The following is a 22,523-nucleotide window of genomic DNA, read 5'->3' as shown; positions in this document are numbered from 1 at the left end:
TGCTGGTGCTGTGATTTCATCACACATTCCAAAGATGTAAAAGTCAGGGTTTGCAAGTTACAGGCTTGCTATGCTGGTGCCAGAAGCATGATGACACTTGCAGGCTGCTCCCATCAAATCCTCGGCTGCAAAATGATGGATTTCGCTGTATGTTTCAATGTTTTGATGTATAGGTGATAAATAAAGCAAATCATTAAATCTTTAGAAAACACCACTGCAGTGGTGGTTTGATTTCAGTTGCATAATGTAACCAGTATACGCTCAATAGCCACTTTATTAGATATACCTACACACCTGCTCGTTAATACAAATATTTAATCAGCCAATCATGTGGCAGCAACTTGGTGCATAAAAGCATGCAGACATGGTCAAAAAGTTCAGTTGCTGTTTAAACCAAACAACAGAATGGGAAAGAAATGCGATCTAAGTGACTTTGACCATGGAATGAATGTTGGTGCCAGACGGAGTGGTTTGCATATCTCAGAAACTGCTGAACTCCTTTTTTTTTCTATACAAAATATTTTTATTAAAAATTCAGTGTTTTATATATATACAAAACAGTGACTAACACAATTACTTAGATTAGATTGTGAGAACACTCAGTCCTCTTTTTATTGTCATTTAGAAATGCATACATGCATTAAGAAATGATACAATATTTCTCCGGAGTGATATCACAGAAAACAGGACAAACCAAAGACTAACACTGACAGAACCACATAATTATAACATATAGTTCCAGCAGTGCAAAGCAATACCATAATTTGATAAAGAACAGACCATGGCCACAGTAAAAAAAGAAGTCTCAAGTCCTGATCGACTCCCGAGTCCCCGATAGCAGGTGGCAAAAGGGAGAAACTCCCTGCCATAAACCTCCAGACACTGTCAACTTGTCGATGCTTTGGAAGCAGCCGACTACAGCTGACACTGAGTCAGTCCATCCGAAAACTTCGAGCCTCCGACCAGCCCCTCCGATACGGCCTCCTGAGCGCCATCCTCTGCCGAGTGCCTTCGACCTTGCCCCGGCCGCCGAAACAAACAAAGCCAAGGATTCGGGGCCTCCTGCTCCGGAGATTCCGGTTACCACACAGTAGCAGCGGCAACAAAGTGGGCATTTCAGAAGTTTCTCCAGATGTTCCTCTGTACTCTCACGTCTGTCTCCATCAAATCAGAATTGTGCACGGTCCCCTACTTGACAGATTACAGATATCATTCACCGGAGAGGCTGCGCGCGCTGCGTCACGCTGCCATCTTCTCCTCCTCCTACTTTACTACAAATAGACATTATACATTAAACCAAAATGTTTCCATCTCTGTCAATGATGGTAATTACCCCCCGCAGAGCCCAACAGTCCAGGAACGCCTTTAAGGTCGCCGTGAACAATGCGTGTTCTTTTTCAATATTTACCCAGGCACAAACATACTCCCTAAACATTGCCAGGCAGTCTACCTGGGCAGATCCTCCCGCCACCCATTTCCAAGACCCAAGGATGGCTGATTTCGCCAGTCCCAGGAGCAGGTTGACAAGGACATCCTCATCCCTCCATGCCCCCCTCCTTACTGAATGACTGTATATAAATAGGGTGGGGCTAAAATGCAACCAGAATGCGAGAAGCAGCCCACACAGATATGCAAAAAGGGCCTGCAGCCTCACACACTCAATGTACATGTGGTATACGGTCTCCTCCAGCCCGCAGAAGTGACATGCGGCTGGGAGATCTGTGTACAAACTAAAGAATTTATTACAAGGCACCACTGTATGCAGCAGCCTCCACCCCAGATCCCCAAGGTGCATGGGAAGAACTCCCTCATAAAGGAACCTCCATTCTGGACCCCCTCACCTCCAGGTGGAAAGACCAACCGCCATGGCGTGTCGGGACGGTGGACAAGGGCTAGGAAGTAGAGGGTGTGGAGCAGCAGCCCATAGATTTACTTCCTACCTGCATCTCTGGATGGGATTGTGGGTGTCGAGGAGAGACAGCTCAAGTTGTGTGGACTCAGCTCTCGGATAAGATTGCGGGGCCTGGGCCCGACAAGCAACTCAGTCTGAGTCGTTCCACACACCTGAGCTGCACCGACATCCGTTGAGGCAGGGCAAGGGTTGGCCAGGACTCCACCCTCTGCCAGAGGAGGGGATTCCCGGTGTGAGGCAACCATGTTCCAGACTCTCAGTAGGTCCTGATAGAAGCCGGGCAGACTCCGCAAAGCAGCACGGCTGACGCCCGCCGATGGTAGCCGCATCTCTTCATGAAGACAGCAGCCCTTCCGGAGGAAGAATGTCGCCAACACGTGCCACCTGGGAGGGTGCTCGACATACAGGAATCTCTGCAGAGTCCTGAGGCGGAGAGTCGCCAGTCGCGTACGTGCACACGCCAGTGACTGTCCGCCCTCTCCCACTGGGAAATTCAGGACCACTGCAGATAGCCAGTGTTTCCTGTTACCCCAGAAGAAGTCTACTAACTTCCTCTGCATTCTCCCTACAAAGGGGGCAGGAGGGCCCAAGGTGACCATCCGGTACCACAATATGGAGGCCACCAGCTGGTTTATGACCACCACTCTGCCTCGATAGGAAAGCACCCTGAGAAGGCCTGATCAGCGTCCCAGCCGGGCCATGACTTTCGTCTCCAGGTCCTGCCAGCTCACTAGCCAGGTCTCCCCAGAAGGAGAAGACATCTGGTGCTCCACTCAAAAGCTCTCATCTCCTCCCGCAGGGAGTCCACCTGCCACTGACCCACTAAGAGTCCACAACATTTCGTCCAGTTGGTCCTAGCAGAGGATGTCGCTGAGAAAACTTCCTGGCACTCGCGCATCCTCTGCAGGTCACTGGGATCTGTCACCATGAGGAGTACATCGTCGGCGTAGGCTGAGAGGATGACCTCCATGTCCAGTTCACACAGAACCAGACCTGTCAGCCTTCGCCGAAGAAGGCTCAGGAATGGCTCGACATAGATCGCATAGAATTGACCGGACATGGGGCACTCCTGACGTACTCCTCTTCTGAATAGAATGGGCGCTGTCAGCGATCCATTGATCCTAACAAGGCACTCTGCGGCAGAGTATAGGAGCCGAACTTGGGCCACAAAGTTTTGTCCAAGCCCAAAAGCCTGCAGAGTGCCCACCCACCAGGAAACTGTGGTCTACCCGGTCAAAGGCCTTCTCCTGGTCAAGAGAAAGAAACGCTGCTGAACTCCTGAGATTTTCACACACAACAGTAGAGTTTACAGAGAACGGTGCAAGAAGCAAAACACTTCCAGTGAGTGGCACTTCTGTGACAAAAATGCCTCATTAATGAGAGAGGTCAGAGCAGAATGACCAGACTGGTTCAAGCTGTCAGGAAGGCGACAATAACTCAAATAACTATGTGTTACAACAGTGGTGTGCAGAAGAGCATCTCTAAATGCACAACACATTGAACCTTGAAGTGGATGGGCTACAACAGCAGAAGACCATTAATATAGACTCAGTGGCCACTTTGTTTAGATACAGGAGCTACTAGTAAAGTGGCCACTGAGTCTATATTTGCACCTACTAGAAATTTGCTGCAGTGTGGTGACATGATATGTAACAAAAAACAACATTCAACAATTACATGAAATAAGTTAGAAGTTAAAAATATGGATTGTGTTGGCATGTGGCCAAGTGGTTAAAGCATCGGTCTAGTGATCTGAAGGTTGCTAGTTTGAGCCTCAGCTGAGGCAATGTGTTGTGTCCTTGAGCAAGGCACCTAACCACACATTGCTCTGTGACAACACCGGTGCCAAGCTGTATCGGCCCTAGTGCCCTTCCCTTGGACAACATTGGTGGCGTGGAGAGGGGAGACTTGCAGCATGGGCAAGCGCTGGTCTTCCATACAGCCTTGCCCAGGCCTGCACCCTGGAAACCTTCCAAGGCGCAAATCTATGGTCTCGCAAGACTAACGGATGCCTATATATAAAAGTATGGATATTGAATAAAATGTGCATAGATATATAAATACCAGTATGTATTTACAATGTAAACAGCATTGCGAAAATCATTTTGTACGGTTCAGTGATTGAGGCTATAGATGGTAGTAGTGGTCGGGGGGAGGGGGGGGTTAGTAACTAAAGTGATGCAGCTCATGATGTAGAATATTCCACAGCTAATATATCAGCCTACACCAAATGTCCAGACCTCTTGATCAGAACACTGTGCATGTTATAACTAAAGTGCATGTTTAAAGTTCATGTTATAATTAAGGTGCACTGTGCATGTTGTAACTAAAGTGATGTACGTAGCTAATGATGTAGAATATTCCACAGCTAATATATCGACCTATACCAAATGTCCAGAACCCCTGCTACTCACGATCAGAACACTGTGCATGCTATAAGTAACTTCAGCCCATAACAGTAATTTATGCAGCAGCATTTTAGTTTGTGTTTTCATTCACAATATAATCTCTAGATCTGCTGCCTTATATGAACAGTGACAAAAAGAGAACTAGAATTAAGAGACTAGTAATCAAATTCAAGTTCAGGTTGAATTGTATGGCAGCACCACTGGGAAGGGGATATGAAAGAGGTGATTTATACAGTAAACCAACACAGTCTGGTTCCTTGCAGATCCAAACTTGGGTGCTATGATTGCTTATCTTCTAACTGTTCCTTGAGCATCTCCTCTAACGAGTGCTATCTGTTCTGATGGGTCCTTTCATAGGCCTCCCGCTATCTGCTCCTTTGGTGGCAAGAACCATGACATTTATACTTCACATGACATCCATTTTCCTGTTGTATAACTAATGTGAGTTCTCTTGATTGACCCTGCAGGCTTCAGTGTAGTGACTACCTTGACATCATACAAAGGAACGGGAGAAGTCCTGGTTCTTCTGAGATAGTGTATTTACTTGTTTAACATTCATTTCATTTCCTTCCCTCAATTCCACCCCACCACTGCAGCCAAACTAATATTCACACCTAGCCCTGTCCAATTACTTTACAAGATGTAACAACATTGATTTCTCTAACTTCCTGTAATTTCTCCCCCTCACTCCTGTCTTTTTTATTCATCACTCTCCCATCCCTTCTCTTCCACTCACCTTCTATCACCTCCCTTTGGCTCCCCTCCTCCTTTCTTTCCCTTCCATGTTCCACTGACTCTAATCAGCTCTCTCCTTCTTCATCCCTTGACCTCTTCCACCTATCCCTTCCCAGCCTCTTACTTCATTACTCTCTTCCCCCACCACCCACCTTTCCCCTCACCTGGTCTCATCGATCACCTGTAGTACACCGCCCATCCTGCACTTTCTTATTCTGGCTTCTGCCTCCTTTCATTCCAGTCCTGATGAAGAGCCTTGACCTGAATTGCTGACTGTTTTCTCCCCCTTCCATAGATGCTGCCTGACTTTCTGTCCTCCAATATTTTGTGTATGTTGCTTACAATGCAATGGGGGACGTGATTTAAAGCTGAATATATTCAGGTTGGGGAATGTTATGATTTGACAGGGATATGCTAGAGCCAACTGCTTGTTTAAAGCCACTGGTATTTGTTTCTGGCTGGGATGTACTGAACCCTTTTACATTGATGACCTCTTTGTGACTTTCATGTGCAGAAGCTCCCCTGTGGAGGAGGGGGAATGTGGAGCCATTCGTAGTTCAGGAAGGAGCATCCGTGGTTCTTCCCTGCCAACCACCCCCAGGTCTCCCGCCTCCTGTCATCTTCTGGATGAACAGCAGTAAGTTTCAGTCACTCTTGGGCTTTTATATTCCTACTAATGTCAATTGTTTCTCCAGAAGTCATATTCAGGTTGCCTCTTGTGGCTTAGTCATAGGATGGTGTGGGGACCTACATGGGAATTTCCTGGACCTCTCATTTTCTCCCATTTTCATACTTGTCTTCCTGAGAGCACCCAAAACAAGTTGACAATATATTGAACAACCCATCGGATTACCTTCTTGTTCCCTGTGCAAAACCTGGTTTCAACTCGGCACAGGTTACAATACCATTTTCATCCCTTTTTCCCTTATTGTTGGATCTTGACTGCTACTCGCTCAACTCTCCCCTTTAATAAACTTCCCCTTCTCTCTCCTCCTCCTTATTTCAAGGGCTCTACAACTCATATTCTCAGTCTTAATATTATTATTTGTTTTTTTGCATTTGCACAGATTGCCTCTTTTGATTGTTTGTCAGTTTCTGTGTGTAGTTTTCATTGATTTTATTGTATTTCTTTGTTCTTCGCAAGAAAATGATTCTCAGGATGACATATACATACATACATCGATAATAACTTTACTTTGAACTTGTTCCCCTCTGGGCTCTTATGCTCTATGAACTATCATAATCTCCTTATTCTTATTCTCACTTAAACCCTTTCTTTCCTTCTCCGCACCTTACTCCCATCACGTTTCTTGCTCCCTCCCTCTACCATCTTACTTCTCACTCTCACTCATTTTCTTTTCCTCTGTCTCTTTACATTGGCCTTTCTCCCCTTTTCTCTCTTTGTTTCTGTTTCCTACATAGAACATAGAACTACAGGCCCTTCAGCCCACAATGTTGTGCCGACCCTTAAACCCTGCCTCCCATATAACCCCCCCCCACCTTAAATTCCTCCATATACCTGTCTAGTAGTCTCTTAAATTCCACTAATGTATCTGCCTCCACCACTGACTCAGGCAGTGGATTCCACGCATTCCTGAGAAAGGGGAGAGAAAACGAGGAAAATTGGCACAGGTTAAAGACGTAAATTCAGAGGTCATAAAGAGATGGGCATTTGATGGATTAAAGTACTTAAAAAAGTTTGACGTGGAGGTAGGAGCACCAGAGTTTGTCAGGTGGGGCATTGTGAGGGACACAAAGTGAATACAGTGGTGGAAGTTGCAAAGTAACCACACACATTCTACATTGAAGCTTTCAGCTAGACACAGGATTGTGTTTGTGAGTGGTGCAGTGTATTGTGTAAAGCACACAGAGCACATAGCAAACTGAAGTATTAAACAAGTGGCACGGTAGCACAGTGGTTAGTGCACCACTTTACAGCAGCCAGCTGTAAGATCGGGGTTTCAATTCCCACTCCTGCCTGCGAGGAGTTTGTATGCTCTCCCTGTGGCCGTGTGAGCTTCCTTTCACATTCCAAAGATGTACGGTTTGAGTTAGTCAGTTGTGGGCATGCTTTATTGGTGCTGTAAGTGTGGTGACACTTTGCTGGCTGCCCAGCACAAATTCTCGCAGATTTACTTTGAAGGAAAAGATTAATTTCACTATACATGTGACAACTAAAGTTAATCATCTCTGTCTAGTATACTTAATGGGGGTTGGTGGTGTTGTGTGGGGTGAAGGGCTATGAGGTGGGGTTCTGAGAGAAAGATTAGTCAGGGAGTGACTCTGTCTATAATTTCTTAGTGGGGGGGTTGATGGCATTGTGTGGTGTGAAGAGGCAGGAGATGGATGGGAGACAAAGATTAGTCAAGGAATGATTCTAGAATTACTTAGTGGGGGTTGTTGGCATTGTGTGGCGTGAAGAGGCAGGAGATGGGAGAGGAAGATTAGTCAGGAAACGAATGAGAACAAATAACTTTATACAATGAGTTTTCTAAGGAGCTTTTGAAAATAATTCAGGAATAACCCATGTTAGAAATACAGAGGAAGGAAATTCGTAGACCTGTGGTATTCGATTAAGAATTAGTGGGAGCAGTGGTACAGAGGGGAGTGAGACTTCGGGTAGAGAGAAGCCAATGGACTGTCCATGCTGAGTGATGATCTGCTTGCTTTCAGATATGGATCTGATCCCTCAGGATACACGGGTCTCTCAGGCTCTGAATGGGGATCTCTACTTCTCCAACGTGAAGCGCAGTGATGCACGCTTTGATTACATCTGCAATGCCCGGTTTCCCTTCACTCAGACCATCCAGCAGAAAAACCCCATCACCATCAAAGTACTGACCAGTGAGTATCAGTCCTCCTGCAATGGTCTTTCAGTCCCTATCCTGTCATCAAAGAGGTTATTGATCAAGGGTTCGTGATGGAATTCAGTTGCAACCTAATGTAATGACTGTAATGTTAAGGAATACAAATCCAGCCATCCAGTGTGGACGAGGAGCACTGAAAGGTGGAAGCGCTGAATACCTTACTGGACTGATATCCCAACATCCTAAATCTTTCCATTCCAATCGGAACATAACTTCTGTATGTGAGCTTCGTCTCCTGCCCCAGAGCATTGCTCAAAGGAGTCTCCAGCATTGTCCAGAGATATGATTCTGCTGTGTGGGCATTCTTCAGTCACTTAGTGCCATCTCCACTGCTGGAGTTTATGCCGAACATACACACAGCCCCTGTGCACTAGCCGTTGTCCCAATTTCCACATGTCCCGTCCATTCTCCGGAGCCCCGGTTTCTGATCCGCTTCACTGACCAGGCCCTTGTTTCTGCTGTCTGTCCACTCGCCAGGATTCCAGCTCTCGTTATCACTAGAGTCATCGAATCACAGAAAAGCACAGCACAGAAACAGGCCCTTTGGCCCATCTAGTCTGTGCCAAACCACTTAAACTGCCTGCTCCATTGATCTACACCTGGACCATGATCCTCCATACCCCTACCATCCAGATACCTATCCAAACTTCTCTTAAATGTTGAACTCAAGCTCACATGCACCACTTGTGCTGGTAGATCGTTTCACACCCTCAAAACCCTCTGAGTGAAGAAGTTTCCCCTCATGTTCCCCTTAAACATTTCACCTTTCACCCTTAACCCATGACCTCTAGTTGTAGTTCCATTTAACCCCCGTGGAAAAATGCCTGCTTGCAGTTACTCTATCTATACCCCTCATAATTTTGTATGCCTTTATCAAGTCTCCGCTCAATCTTCTACATTCCAAGGAATAAGGTCCTAAATTATTAAATCTTATCATATAAATCAGGTCCTCCAGTCCCAGCAACATCCCTATAAATTTTCTCTGTAGTCTTTCAACCTTATTTACATCTTTCCTGTAGTGCCATCTTTAATAAAAAAAAGAACCAGTAGACTGGAGTAGAAATAAAATTAACATCTGATGATCCAGAAAATCTGGCACCACCAAGGTTTCAAGCATACCAGATTAACCATGTTTAACTGTAGCTTGCACCCACAGCCCACCAACTCCTGTGGACGATGCCAAGTGCTCTGGGTCTGTGCTTCACCAGGAGGTTTGCTGCTGGCTGACCTTCAGGAACATATTTGGCCCTCTTATATCAGGCTGCAGAAATAGATATAATTGCAGATTTCATGTGAGGGTCTTCTGTATCTTGTGCTGATAATTATTTTAATAGAGGTTTACATCTTTCCTAAATTATTGCTGAAAGGATGTCTTGGAACAAAGTGCAGGGGACTTTTATGAGGAGAGTATCAGGAATGTGGTATCTCAGTTACATTGCATTCCTGGAAACCCCCAATAGCTCATCTTGGAACAGTAAAGATTGAAGCAGATTTGGATTTTGATAGGGAAGAGAACTTTAGTTTCTAATGGAAAATGGACTTCAGGTAATTGACATAAGAACAAAAGTCAGAAGAATAATGTGTTTTACATGGTGAGCTGCCATGCTGTATAATGCCCTTCCTAATGGAAGCAGATTCAACAAACTCATTTGAGATGGAACTGGATAAGTCTGTGATGGAGGAAAAATGTGTAGCATTGCTGGAAAATGCGAGGTGAGTATGACTAATGAGATAGATCTTTCAAAGGGCTGACACAGAAATGATGGACAAAATAGCCTCTTTGTGTACTGTACTGATCTTTACTTGTCTGTCAGTTACCATATGCATCCCATCCACAGAACTAGTTGGTATGGTGACGCTGTTGATTACATTTCAACAAGGTCACATCTTTGATCATTGCTTGAAATCTCTGTTTCCATGTTTACTTAATACATAGGTGGAGGTTATTTGGCTCGTTCAGTCTGCCCACTCACAAAGAAATGTCGTGTCCGTACAAATTTCCCTATTGTGCGTTCTCATGCATTCCTGAAACTACACAAGGGGCAATTTTCAGTGGCTAACTAACCAATCTACCAGCAATTATCTGAGATGTACGAGGAATCTGGATAGAACACATGCAATGGCAGGTAGAATCTGTAAACTTGACACAAAGATTACAGAGATTCAGAATTAGTTCTTCTAAAGAATGTCTAAAAAACCATTCCAAAGAAGCAGAAAACAAAATCACAATGAGGGATCTCAGCTGAACTGCTATCCAGTGACCTTTGGAAGGTTTGGTGAGGGTGTCATCAGCTTCAGATAGGATGCATATCATTATCAATGAGCAGGCTTGTTTTGACTGTTTGTCAGACAGTACCATGGCCATGGAACACTACCCCAATGGGGGGCCAGATGTTTCAGAACCACAAAGTGGGCAGCAGAAATATTGATTAAACTAATAAAGAAGAAATGTGAATATTTGGCAGCTTTCCTTTTTCCATCTTTATTATTGTTCTCCAATAATAAAGAGCTCTCATATCAGTACCTCTGACACCTTGCAACTTGTGAAGTGATCCTGCTGTGGAGCTACACATTCCTCAAGTTTCCTTCTGGAATTCGTCACGATCTAATGGACAAAGGAGGACCCCTTTGCACACCCTTCTCCCAACCCACTGAAAGAAGCGGCACTCACATCAGATCACGTTTTACTCTATCATAATGCTGCCTTGCTCAGTCACACTGCTGTTTTAAGTTTTTAATTGTGCTAACCTGATATTTGATCTTCAGTTCACTGATCAGTAATGTATCACTGGACATATGCTCTTTTTCTCACTTCGAGTGTCTCTTTCATTTTTTATAAATATAATTCTCCCTACATCCTTCAGATAGTTTTCCTGTGATCATCCTGCTTATCTACTGTTGCCTTCAACCTCCTCAATCCTTCCTTGTTTCATAGGACTCAGAACAGTATAGTACACTTCAGGTCCTTAAGTCAGTTGTGTCAACCTTTTAATCTACTCTATGATCAATCTAACTCTTCCCTTCACAACCCATATCTCTCAATTTATCTTTCATTCATGTGCCTACCTAAGTGTTTTGTAAATGTCTGTCCTGTATCAGCGTCTACCACCCTCCCAAGCACCTAACACTCTCTGTGTGAAAACACCTACCTCTGGCATCTCCTCTAAACTTTCCTCGACTCATGTCCTCTGGTTTTAGCCATTGCCACACTGGGAAGAAGGTGCTAGCTGTCCACTCTATCAATGCCTCTCATAATCCTATACACTACACCTCTATCATGTGGCCTCTCATCCTCCTTTGCTCCAAAGAAAAAAGCCCAGCTCACTCAGTCTTTCCAGCCTTTCTTCTGTATTCCATCTTCTTCTTGCACTTCCATCAACCCTCCACCCCTTCCCCCCTTGCTTCGCCTCTGTTGCCAATTCTCCCTTGTCTTTTGCCTCTCACGTCCTTTTACCCCTCCCAAGTTTCACCATTTCTCCTGCTGTTCTGCTGATCCTGCAAGCTCATGTTATTTTATTTGTTACAGTGGATACCAATTACGAATCAGTGCCAACTGTTCTGAATGAAACTGATGGTGAGTTATGGCACCTTCGAGAGAACTTTGTGTTCTAACCCTCTAATCCCCTACTCAGCTTAACCTGTGTATTAACCTGCTGTCTCACTCTGAGGTGAAAACTGCACTCAGTTTTTAATGGAGCATTTGCAACACTAGAGTATAGGAGGGAATCTGGTAACTATAAATGGAAATGGGCCAGAAATGCCTCAGGTATATGCAGCAGCTTTGCATGTATTAGACTGAATTTATTCCAGTGTTTACTGTACAACTTGGAGAAAATTACAGCCCAAAATTATAGAATGTAGAACATTTCAGGAAAGTACAAGCCCTTTGGCCCACAATGTCATGCCAACCTTTTAACCTGTTTAAGATCAATCTAACCCTTCCCTCCTACATAGCCCTCCATTTTTCATTAGGGAGGAAATTATAACTGACCCCAATTTCTGCATGTGCAGCAGTAAGGCAAGCCAAGGTGTCCCAAAGAAGAAAATCAAAGCCTGTGTGGCAATAATTAGCTCACACAATGTCGCCAAAAACAAAAATATGATAGGACAATGAGAGGAAGAGTGTTAAGGTGAGGTCTCTGGCCTCGGGGCACCTAGTTCCTGTCACTGAGAGGCGGAAGGAGAGGCAGGGGTAAATGTGGTCCATCATTGGTGGAAGTCAAGAACTCCCAAGCCATCATGAGATTTGTGGACGAGTTTGTTGGCTTGAGAGAATGTGGCCACATACATTCTGTCGTTGTGGTGAATTCTGATGCCAGGTATTTGACAGCCTAGTGATGCTGAACATGTCAACTTCGCCAGCACCTTGCATTAGACTTGGGTGAAAACCGAGGAAAAGGAGAACACTCCACCTTTTGTGGCACCTCCTCCTTGCCATTGCATTACAGCTAATCTGCATCTTAATTCGACCCAGCTACCTTAACTCTTTTAGTGTTATTAGCTTTGTCTCAGGAAAAAAAAACATTACTCCCAACTTTGAAAATTTCAATAGCTTTCCCTTGGGTTGCCTTCAGAATAATCTAATTTTTTTTGGGGGGCGGGGTGGAAGAATGTTTCAAATTTCCAGCATTCTCAGTTACAGATTTACAGTGCTCCAGAGACCATTGTGCCACCTCACGCTGTGTGTACCAACTTTCTGTCAGCACCACCAGCTAGTGAGTGACACAAGACATTGTGTGGATGCTGGAAATCATGAACAATACGCACCAAATGCTCGAGGAATTCAACCGGCCAGGCAGCACCTGTGGAAGGAAGTGAGCAGTGACGTTTCTGGCCGAGACGTATTGAAGTCCCGATGAAGGGTTTCAACACCAAATGTCAACTGGTCATTTGAGTTTCAGTCCATAGACTTTTTCTGACTGAAGCTCTCCAGCTCTCCAGTCTAATCACATCTTCCAGTCACCGGATGGACAGACTCATCAAGTATTTGTCTAAGGTCTATTTCAATATCTTCAGGCTTTACCAGCTTTTGGGGTTGTGAGTTTCATACTCTGACTGAACATCATTTTCTTCATCTCCTATCAGACCCTGGTTTTGTGATTATTCCGCCAATCAAAATTGCTTTTCTGAGGCCTGACAGGACATATTAGGTCTCACCCAAAACCTTCTTTGTTCCAAAGAAAGCAACTGGTTTATCCGATTCTTGCTTAGAGCTACAGTTTTCTAGTCCTAGCATCATTTTTGTAAATCTCCTCTGTATTTGATACAGTGTGATCACCTTGTTCCTGTAATGTGATGAGCAGACTGTGCACAGTGCTGAACCTGAGGCTTGATTAGGTTGTATGACATGGTCTGTTCCTTGTCTGAAAAGTAGAACACTTGTTAACTTCCTTCCTGCCCAGCTGATCAGACCATCTACCTCACCCTGAGTTTAAAGCCCACCACTGACCACCGAACCAATTTACATGTTATTCAGAATCAGAAACGGGTTTAATATAACCGGCGTATGTTGTGAAATGTGTTGTCTTTGTAGCAGCCGTACAATGAAGCACGTTTGCACAAATAATCTAAGATGTCCAAAGGAAATGTGAAACAATACAGTCATAGTTCCCCGGCACCTCTTCTGTGTGTTTTGTCCATTACGGTAACAGAATCATTCAGTACAGAAACAGGCACTTTGGCTCATCACATCTATGCTCTTCATCAAACATACATTTGATAATCCTACTTTACTCTTCCCAGAATATATCAACTCCCCACTTCCCAGATTCTAGCACCCACCTCCACACAGGGGACAATTTACAGAGGACATTTATTTGGAATGTGGCTGGGAAGCAGAGCAACCAGAGGAAACCCAAGAAGTCACAGAGTAGAGCATAGATTCCACACAGACAGCGCCCAAGGTCAGGATTTCAGTTTTCCAGAGATAATCCTGGCAGATCAGCAAATCTTACGCTTCCCTCTGTAAGAATGGTTGCAAAATGAGGTCAGAGAACTAAAGCAAGAAGAAAATGAAAATTGAATAAAGGTGGAGGTTAGGATGGGGGAGTGAGGTGGAATCACTGCTTATCATTTAAACCAGCTTTGTCATGTTAGATTGAATATCCAACTAAAATAATTCTGTTAACTATTGATGTGTTACATTGAAGTTGCAAGGTATTCAGTCACAGAGCTGACTGACAGTCCTCTTGTTCTTTCTGAATATTTAAAATCTCTGCCTTTTCGTAGGCCCGATGGAGCAAGTACAGGCTGTAACCAAGAGGAACTAAAGGCATGGTGCCACATTCTAAAATCTCAGGAGGGCTATTGGTCAGAATAAATTTGCAAAGGAAGGAACATAGCTAGGATTTTGGAAAAGGGGAAGGTTTTACAGGGCAGCTTAAAAGAACTAACTTTTAGGGAGGGAATTTTGAAACTTGGACTTCAGGTATGTGACATATGGCTGATACTGCTGGGATGAAGGATGTCATGGTCCCAAAAAACCTGGATTGGAGGAGGGTGGAAACCTCAGTCTGTTGGTCTGGAGAACATAGTAAAGCAAAGCAAGAAGTGAGATCGTGGGATTTGACAAAAAAGAAGGGGAGCTTTAATAGCAAGGTGTTCGGGAAACAAGGTCAGTAGATGAACATGAGCACCTTAACGTTTTGAGTGCGTGCGCAGTTTCACTTGATGATAAGGGAGACTCAGCAGCTGGTAAGCAGCCTGTCCTCCGTTGTTCTGATCCAGTTAGACAACTTTGGATCACTTATCCTTTATTTTAATAAACTTCTTTTGATTTCCAAAGCAACTTTTGTACCAATGCTTAGCCTTCCTCTGTTGCCATCTAGCAAGAACAAGTTGCAAACCTCCTTCTGGCTGGCTGGGGGAAATTGAGGTCTGCAAACCAGACAGAGGGCTGAAAAGGGAAGAGTTAGCCTAGGCTAAACTAGGATGGGGCATAAATTACATCCTGTTCTTATGTACAGTTATTTCCTATTATTGTGCCAAGCACAGTATATCGGGAGGGAGTGGATGTTAGAGACAAAGTTCTGGATCCCACTAAGGAAGGATGCATTAAAGGGAGTGAAGTGTCACCTTACCAGGCTAATATCTGAATGCCAATGGGCAAATAATGAGAAGAGACTTCCAAAAACAGGCATTATATTCCTGTGAATGTATGTTGAGGGGTAAAGATCACAGTTTATAAGAGAATTGGAAATGATACAGTTGTTGGAATAATATATATTTCCATTAACTGGAGAGGCTAGAACTGGGGAGGGGGGGCGCAGAATCCAAACATTAGGCCCACGCCTTTCAGGAAGTTAGTCGGGTTGCTACCTGTGTACTTTAATGATCAACTCTTTGATTTTCTGCCAACTCCACCTTCTACTCAGAACTCTCCCACACCACAATGTATTTACCACAAAAAAAGTGTCCAAAGGAACTGAAGAAAAAACATTTCTCACAATTTCTCAATGCCTTTCTCCTGAGCTTTTTCAAGGCAGTTCCCAGGAAATTGATTCCTGGTAATTCTGGACAATTCTGGAAGTAAAATTATGAAATGCATTAGAGTACACTCAAGGGAATGGAAGGTCTGCTTCTGTTCCCAGTGTAATGCAATTGATCAAACACCAACCATTAACAATGAGAATATTTGCATGCTTAGTATTATATTAATAGCTATTTGATTTGTACAAATTACAAAGGAGGCCATTTACCACATTATGCCTGTGCTGGTCCTTTGACAGATCTGAACATGTTGTCCCCTCCCCAATAACTCCTAAGATTTTTACTTTTAAAGAAGTCCTTTTTGGGAAACTACAGAATCTGCTTCCATCATCATTTCAGACAATCTTTCTTCTAGGCAGCCCCTAGCCTTCAGGTGACAGCGTTTTGCTGAGTGAGGCAAAGTTTCCTCCATCACCTCTGTTTCCAGGAAACGTTCTCCACCAAGCCCAGCAGATGACTTTGTAGTTGTGTTGCCTGTGTGGTGAAACATGTCAGTTGCATAGGTGAATTCATTCAAATATGGTGCGTGAGGCCTTTCCGTTTTCCATCAGATCCATAGTATTCCTGTAGAAAGCTACGGAGAGAGGAAAGAAGTCACAGAGTAGCGAAGATAGAAATTTCCATGTGAGATTTCAGTAGGAAACTTCACCCAAAGTACTAACCTCATGTTGTATCGTACTTCTGTCTGTGCTAATTTTCTGTTGTAGCTGTGTTACAAGATCTGTATGCGATAGTAACATCCACAAGTCCAGTATCTTAATAATTTATCTTAGCCCCTTGAGCTGCGCATTATCATTACTAAAAGGTATGACCCGCCTTCTGTTTATGCTCCAGCCACCTGAAGCAAGAACAGAAGAATAAAACATTATCAGCTCTTCCGAATACACGGTGCGTAGTTTTGCCCACGATCACGGAATCCAATGCAGAAACCTCAGTGAGACTGAGATTATAAATGTCCCATTGGCTGGAGTGGGGAATTGATCATTTGATTGTCCACTCCCTGCTACCACAACGAATGCATGCAGTGAGTTTTGGATAGGCTGAATTGGGCTGACCTGTGTAACTAAATGAACAGATGGTCCATGCTGATTTTTAGAACTGTGCAATGTGATAATGCTCAAGTTTAAGTTTATTGTCAGGTGCATAAATATGCAAGGTATAAATGCCATGGAAATTACCTTTTTACAGCAGTAACATGAACAAGATAAACACGTTAACATAAACCTAAGTTAACATATCATGCAGAAACAGAGACAGCACGGTAGTTAAATTCACTGAGTAGTAATTCACCAGTCTAAGTTTAAGTCCCACTGTAGCAGTAGTGGATTTAAAATTTGGTTTTAATGTGGAATTTAAAAAAGAACTGGTAATGTGAAATGGTGCCCACAAAACCATTGGATTATTATACACTCAAAAGTCACTTTATTTGGTACACCTGTACACCTGCTTGTTAATCCAAATATCTAATACAGGGGACTGTACTGGCTTCCTTCCTGTTGACCCTGAACACCTTGTGCTTTAGATACAACACTGAGTCATGCCATCTGCAGAAATTCTCCAATGACTTAGCAATAGTTGGGTGTATAAAGGGTGGATGGGAGAATGAATACAGGACCCTGATGGAGGGTTTTCTCAAATGGTGCAAGCTGAATCATTTGCAGCTCAACTTCAGTAACACAAAAGAGATGGTGATGAACTTTAGAAAGACTATGCCTGCACTGCTCCCTGTTACTGTTAATGGTGAGGATGTGGATGTGGTGAGGACCTACAAGTAACTGGGGGAGCACCTGGATGACAGACTTGAGTGGAGCACCAACACAGAAGCTGTATGCAAGAAAGGCCAGAGTTGCCTTTACTTCCTAAGGAGATTGAGGTTCTTTGGAGTATGCAGGCCTCTCCTGCACATGCTCTACTAGTCTGTTGTCACCAGTACAATCTTCTATGCTTTGGAGTGCTGGGGCAATGGCATCAACACAGGTGATGCTGACAGGTACAATAAACTGATTAGAAAGGCTGGCTGTGTTATAGAAGTCAAACTGGACACACTGGAGCACAAAATAATCTGCAGATGCTGGGGTCAAAGCAACACTCACAACACGCTGGAGGAACTCAGCGGGTCAGGCAGCATCCGTGGAAAAGATCGGTCGACATTTCGGGCCGGAACCCTTCGTCAGGACTGTAGAGGGAAAGGGCAGAGGCCCTATAAAGAAGGTAGAGGGAGGGTGGGAAGGAGAAGGCTGGTAGGTTCTAGGTGAAAAACCAGTAAGGGGAAAGGTAAAGGGGTGGGGGAGGGGAGGCAGGGAAGTGATAGGCAGGAAAGGTGAAGAAGGAATAGGGGAAAACACAATGGGTTGTAGAAGGAGGTGGAACCATGAGGGAGGTGATAGGCAGCTGGGGGAGGGGCCAGAGTGACATAGGGATAGGGGAAGGGAGGAGAGGGAATTACTGGAAGTTGGAGAATTCTATGTTCATACCAAAGGGCTGGAGACTACCTAGACGGTATATGAGGTGTTGCTCCTCCAACCTGAGTTTAGCCTCATCATGGCAGTAGAGGAGGCCATGTATGGACACACTGGAGGCTGTGGTAGACCAAAGGACCCTATAGAAAATCCTCGCAATTCTGGACAATGTTTCTCAACCTCTGGATATCCCCTTTGCTGAACAGAGGAGCACTTTTAGTTATAGACTAAGACAACAGCACTGCTCCAAAGAGCTCTTTATGAGATTATTCTTACCCTTGGTCATTAGGCTCTATAATGGATCACCCTATAGCCGGAGACATGATGATCCCCTTCTGTTAGACTGTTTGAGGTAACTTATTTTCTATTTTTCTTATTTTTCTTCTAATATTTGTTATCTGTGCACTTGTAATGCTACTGTGACAGGGTAATTTCCCTTAGGATCCATACATCTATCCATCTAATCAGCAAATCATATGGCAGCAACTCAAAGTATAAAAGCGTGCAGGCATGGTCAAGAGGTTCATTTGTTGTTCAGACCAAATGTCAGAATGGGGAAGAAATGTGATCTAAGTGACCATGGAATGATCGTTGGTGCCAGATGGGGTGGTGTGAGTAACTCAGAAACTGCTGATCTCCAAGGATCTTAATGCACAGCAGTCCCTAGAGTTTACCGAGAATGGTGAGAGAAACAAAAAACAACACTCAGTAAGCGGCAGTTCTGTTAATGTAAGAGTTGAGAGAATGGCCAGACTGGTTCAAGTTGACAGGAAGGTGACAGTAACTCAAATAACCACGCGTTGTAATAATGGTGTGCAGAACAGCACAGCACATCGAACCTTGAAGTGGATGGGCTACAGCAGCAGAAGGCCACAGACGTACACTCAATAGCCACGTTATCAGATACAGGAGGTACCTAATAAAGAGGTCACTGAGTGCATAACCTCCCTCTGGTTGACCAATGTGCTTCAGCAATGGAAATCTGCTGTCTTTACCCAATCTAGTGATATGTGACTCCAGACTTTGCTGAAATGGCCTAGCAAATCAATCTGTTCAGGGAAAATTGTGGACCGGCAACTAATGCCCTAATCTGGATACACAAATGAATAAGTATGTGGGCTATGGATGAATGAACTGTACCCATTGGGCTATTAAGCCTTTAAAAAGGGATGGAACTTGATGGAGATACAGACTTTTCTTGGTGTGGTCTGGTTAGTGTATCTATCCTTAACAAAGGGTTGTTGGCCGTATGGTCTGGCTTGTGGAATGAAGAGCGATAAGCTATCTCCAAGTTGCTTGACTGGCATAAACTCTCATTGCTGATTGGATGGGCTCCCCCTCCGTTTGCCAAAATGTCCAAGCCATGAGCAATCCACACTGCATCACTCTGCATAAAATAATAAAGGAAGATAGTGAAGAGGGTGGATCTCCCAAAGACAAAATGAGGAAGAAAAATCAACCAAAAGACTGAGTCAATGTCTCAAGTACAGGAGATGCCTTATGCAGATAGAAATATATTGTATTGCTCACCTGTTTCATCAATGTCTGGTCTTTCTAATGGGCATAAAACATAACTTTGCAATATTTCACTGAGGAGTCTATATTTATCCTATTCCCAATGCTACTAAAACACGTTGTGTAGTCATTAACATATTAGAACATACATCAGTTACAGGCCCTTTGGCCCACCCTGTCGGTGCTGACCAAGATGCCAATCTAAGTAATCCCTCCTACTTGTACATGGCCTGTATGCCTCTGTTGCCTGCAGATAATGTGTTTATCTAACTACCTGTTAAAATGTTGCTATCATATCTGCTTTCACCACCTTCCCTGGTACTGTTTTCCAGGAACCTATATTCTTTAAAAACAATCTTATCTTTTGTATCTTTAAACTTTCCACATCTTACCTTAAGTCTATGCCCCCGGTAAGTGAAGTTTCCATCCTATGAGAAGGACTGACTGTTTACCCGATTTGCATCTCATTATTTTATGTACTTGCCTCAGGTCACCTCTCATGCTCTGAAGAAAACCCTAGCTTGTCTAACCTCTCTCTGTATAGCTAATACATCCTAATCCAGGCAACATCTAAAGCTTCCACATTTGGACTATAGTGTGACACACAATAGTTCAAATGTGACCTAACCCCCCTCCCCCAGGTTTTAATACATCTAAGGATTTGAAGGCTCAAAATACATTCATTATCAAAGTACGTGTACAGAATACAACTCTAAAGTCATCCTCCCACCGGCAACCACAAAACAATGAAACACTATGGAACTCATTCAAGAAAACATCAAACTCCAACACACAAAAAATGAGCAAACTGCACAAATGGCAAAAGGCAAGAGGACAACACATAAAATATCAAGCATCAAACCGAGAGTCCAGAAATATTCAGTTTAGTTCAGTTCAGCACTGCGCTACCAGCCCGCTGCAGGGCAAAGCTTTCTTTGCTGAAGTGCTCCAGACCACATCAAACTGCACAGAAACAGCAAAAAAACAAGAGTAACCAGAATCCAGGAACACATGCAACATAAACCTTAAAGTCCCCCAAAACAAGTCTAAGCCTCTCTGATCAACCCTGGTAATATGGACCCCAGGACTCTGGCACTTTCCTCCAACACCAGTGAGCGAGAGGGTGAGGAAGATCAGTCAAACACAGGCAGACAGTGCTGAATACTCACCCATACTCCGCTCTCGTCCTTGTCAACTGCAACCTTGTTCGACATCTCAAAGTCAGCGGGAAGCAATGGAGTTGATCATGAGCTCATGTTCTTGCTGCCTTCTGCAATGTGACTTCTGAATTTTCATGCTTAAAGCCCAGACCAATGACGGCAAGCATGCTGTAGAACTTCTTAGTCATCCTATCCATTGACATTGCCACTAGCAGAGAGCAATCCAGCATCCCAGTGTTCATAAATGTTTCTGAGAATCCTGCCATTCACTGGATATTTTCCTATTGCTTTTGACTTCCCAAAGTGCATCACCTCACACTTATTCAGATTAAACTCCCTCTGCCATTTCTCTACCTAAATTTCCGCTACTATATAATTTGACAACCTTCCTCACTATCCACAACTCCTCCAATTTTCATTTTATCTGCAAATTTATGTATCAGACCACCTTCATTTTCATCTCAATCATTAATATACACTCAGTGGCTACTTTATTAGATATAAAGTTAAAGTCTGTCCTGAGCCTTGTGGCCCATCAGGCCGGTGCTTATGCCAGTTTCTATGGCATGAAACAACTGAGAGTACAAGACTCCCCTCCCCCCTCCCCCCCCCCCCGGATAAGACGCCAGTCTATCACGAGGTTAACCCCCAGCATTTTCCGGTACCCATTTTCAGCTGGGAGCTGGGTGGACTGGAGCAGTGTGTGGTTAAGTGCCTTGCTCAAAGACAAAACACACTGCCTTGGCCGAGACTCGAACCCACAACCTTCAGATCAAGAGCCCTACACCTTAACCACTTGGCCACGTGCCACACTTATTAGATAAAAGAAGTTCCTGATAAAGTGGCCACTGAGTGTATATTACATCAGAGATCCCAGCATTAATCATTGTGGAAACGCCACTGGTCACAGACCTCCAGTTTCTTCAATGACCAAGCCAATTTACTTACTCACCCTGGATCCCATGTGGATCTATCTTCTTGATCAACCTACCATGACGGGCCTTGTCAAATTCTTTATTGAAATCCACATTAATAACGTCCACCACCCTATCCTCATCAATCCTTCATCAGCTCCTTAAAAAGCTTAATCCATGCCAACTATCCCAAATATTTCTATGATTTTCCAAATGAAATGAACCTTGTCCCTAAGAATCTTCAGTAATTTCCCTCCCACTGATGTAAGGCTCACTGGTTGATAATTTCCTGGATTATTCCTGTTGCCCATCTATAAAAAAGAGCAATGTTGGCTTTTGTCCAGTCTTGGGAACCTCGCTTGTGGCCAAAGAGGATACAAAGACCTCTGCCTATGGGCCCAGCAAGCTACTTCCTTGCCTTCCTTGGTAACCTGGAATGGATTCCATCAGTCCCTGGAGGCTAATCCACTTAATGTGTTTCAAGGCATCCAGCATTAACTCCTTCTTGATATCAACATTGCTTTCAGCAGGTTTTTGCACAATTTTGCTTGCAATGTTACAATGATATAATGTCACAAAAACTTCATTGGTTCTAAGGTGTCTTGGGACTTCTTTCCATCTCTGCCATGGGCATTTCTTACAAACCACTAATCTATTTACCTCTTTCCTTCTACTTAATCCAAACAAGTTTAATTTTTATCCTTTTATTTTCTCCAGATGTTCATTTCCACTTGTCCCCTGTTATTGTTACATGAAGCTTGATTACATTGCAACCTTTTAATACTCCCATATAAAATTGTGAATCCTGCTGACATTCCCATGGATCGGCAGCTGAGCTGCAGCATAGTCCTTCAACAAAGTGTCAAAATTGCACTTTGTTGAAGCTGCACTTGCTGAAGTGAGAATTGAAAAAGCTAGAAATACTCAGCACAGGGTTATGCAGTGGCGCAGATTGTAGAGCTGCACCCTCGCAGCACAAGGAACTCCGTTTCAATCCTAACATCTGGTGATCTCTACACAGGAGTTGCATGATTCTCCCCATAATCAATTAGATTCCTTCCTACC

General features: G+C 43.9%; 1 protein-coding gene across 1 annotated transcript in view; it reads left to right on the top strand.

Moving 5' to 3' along the window:
* nfasca (neurofascin homolog (chicken) a) overlaps nucleotides 1-22,523 on the top strand; it is a 171,470-nt gene that overhangs the window by 52,586 nt on the left and 96,361 nt on the right. The window contains exons 7-8 of the mRNA XM_072277651.1: nucleotides 5,570-5,692; nucleotides 7,729-7,899. Of these exons, the coding sequence (XP_072133752.1) occupies nucleotides 5,570-5,692; nucleotides 7,729-7,899 (294 nt within the window). The remainder of the gene's footprint in view (nucleotides 1-5,569; nucleotides 5,693-7,728; nucleotides 7,900-22,523) is intronic.

The sequence above is a fragment of the Mobula birostris genome, chromosome 14, assembly GCF_030028105.1.
Source record: "Mobula birostris isolate sMobBir1 chromosome 14, sMobBir1.hap1, whole genome shotgun sequence".
Classification (NCBI taxonomy): domain Eukaryota; kingdom Metazoa; phylum Chordata; class Chondrichthyes; order Myliobatiformes; family Myliobatidae; genus Mobula; species Mobula birostris.
Note: the sequence above shows the minus strand (reverse complement) of the source record. Positions and strands in the feature narration are given on the sequence as shown.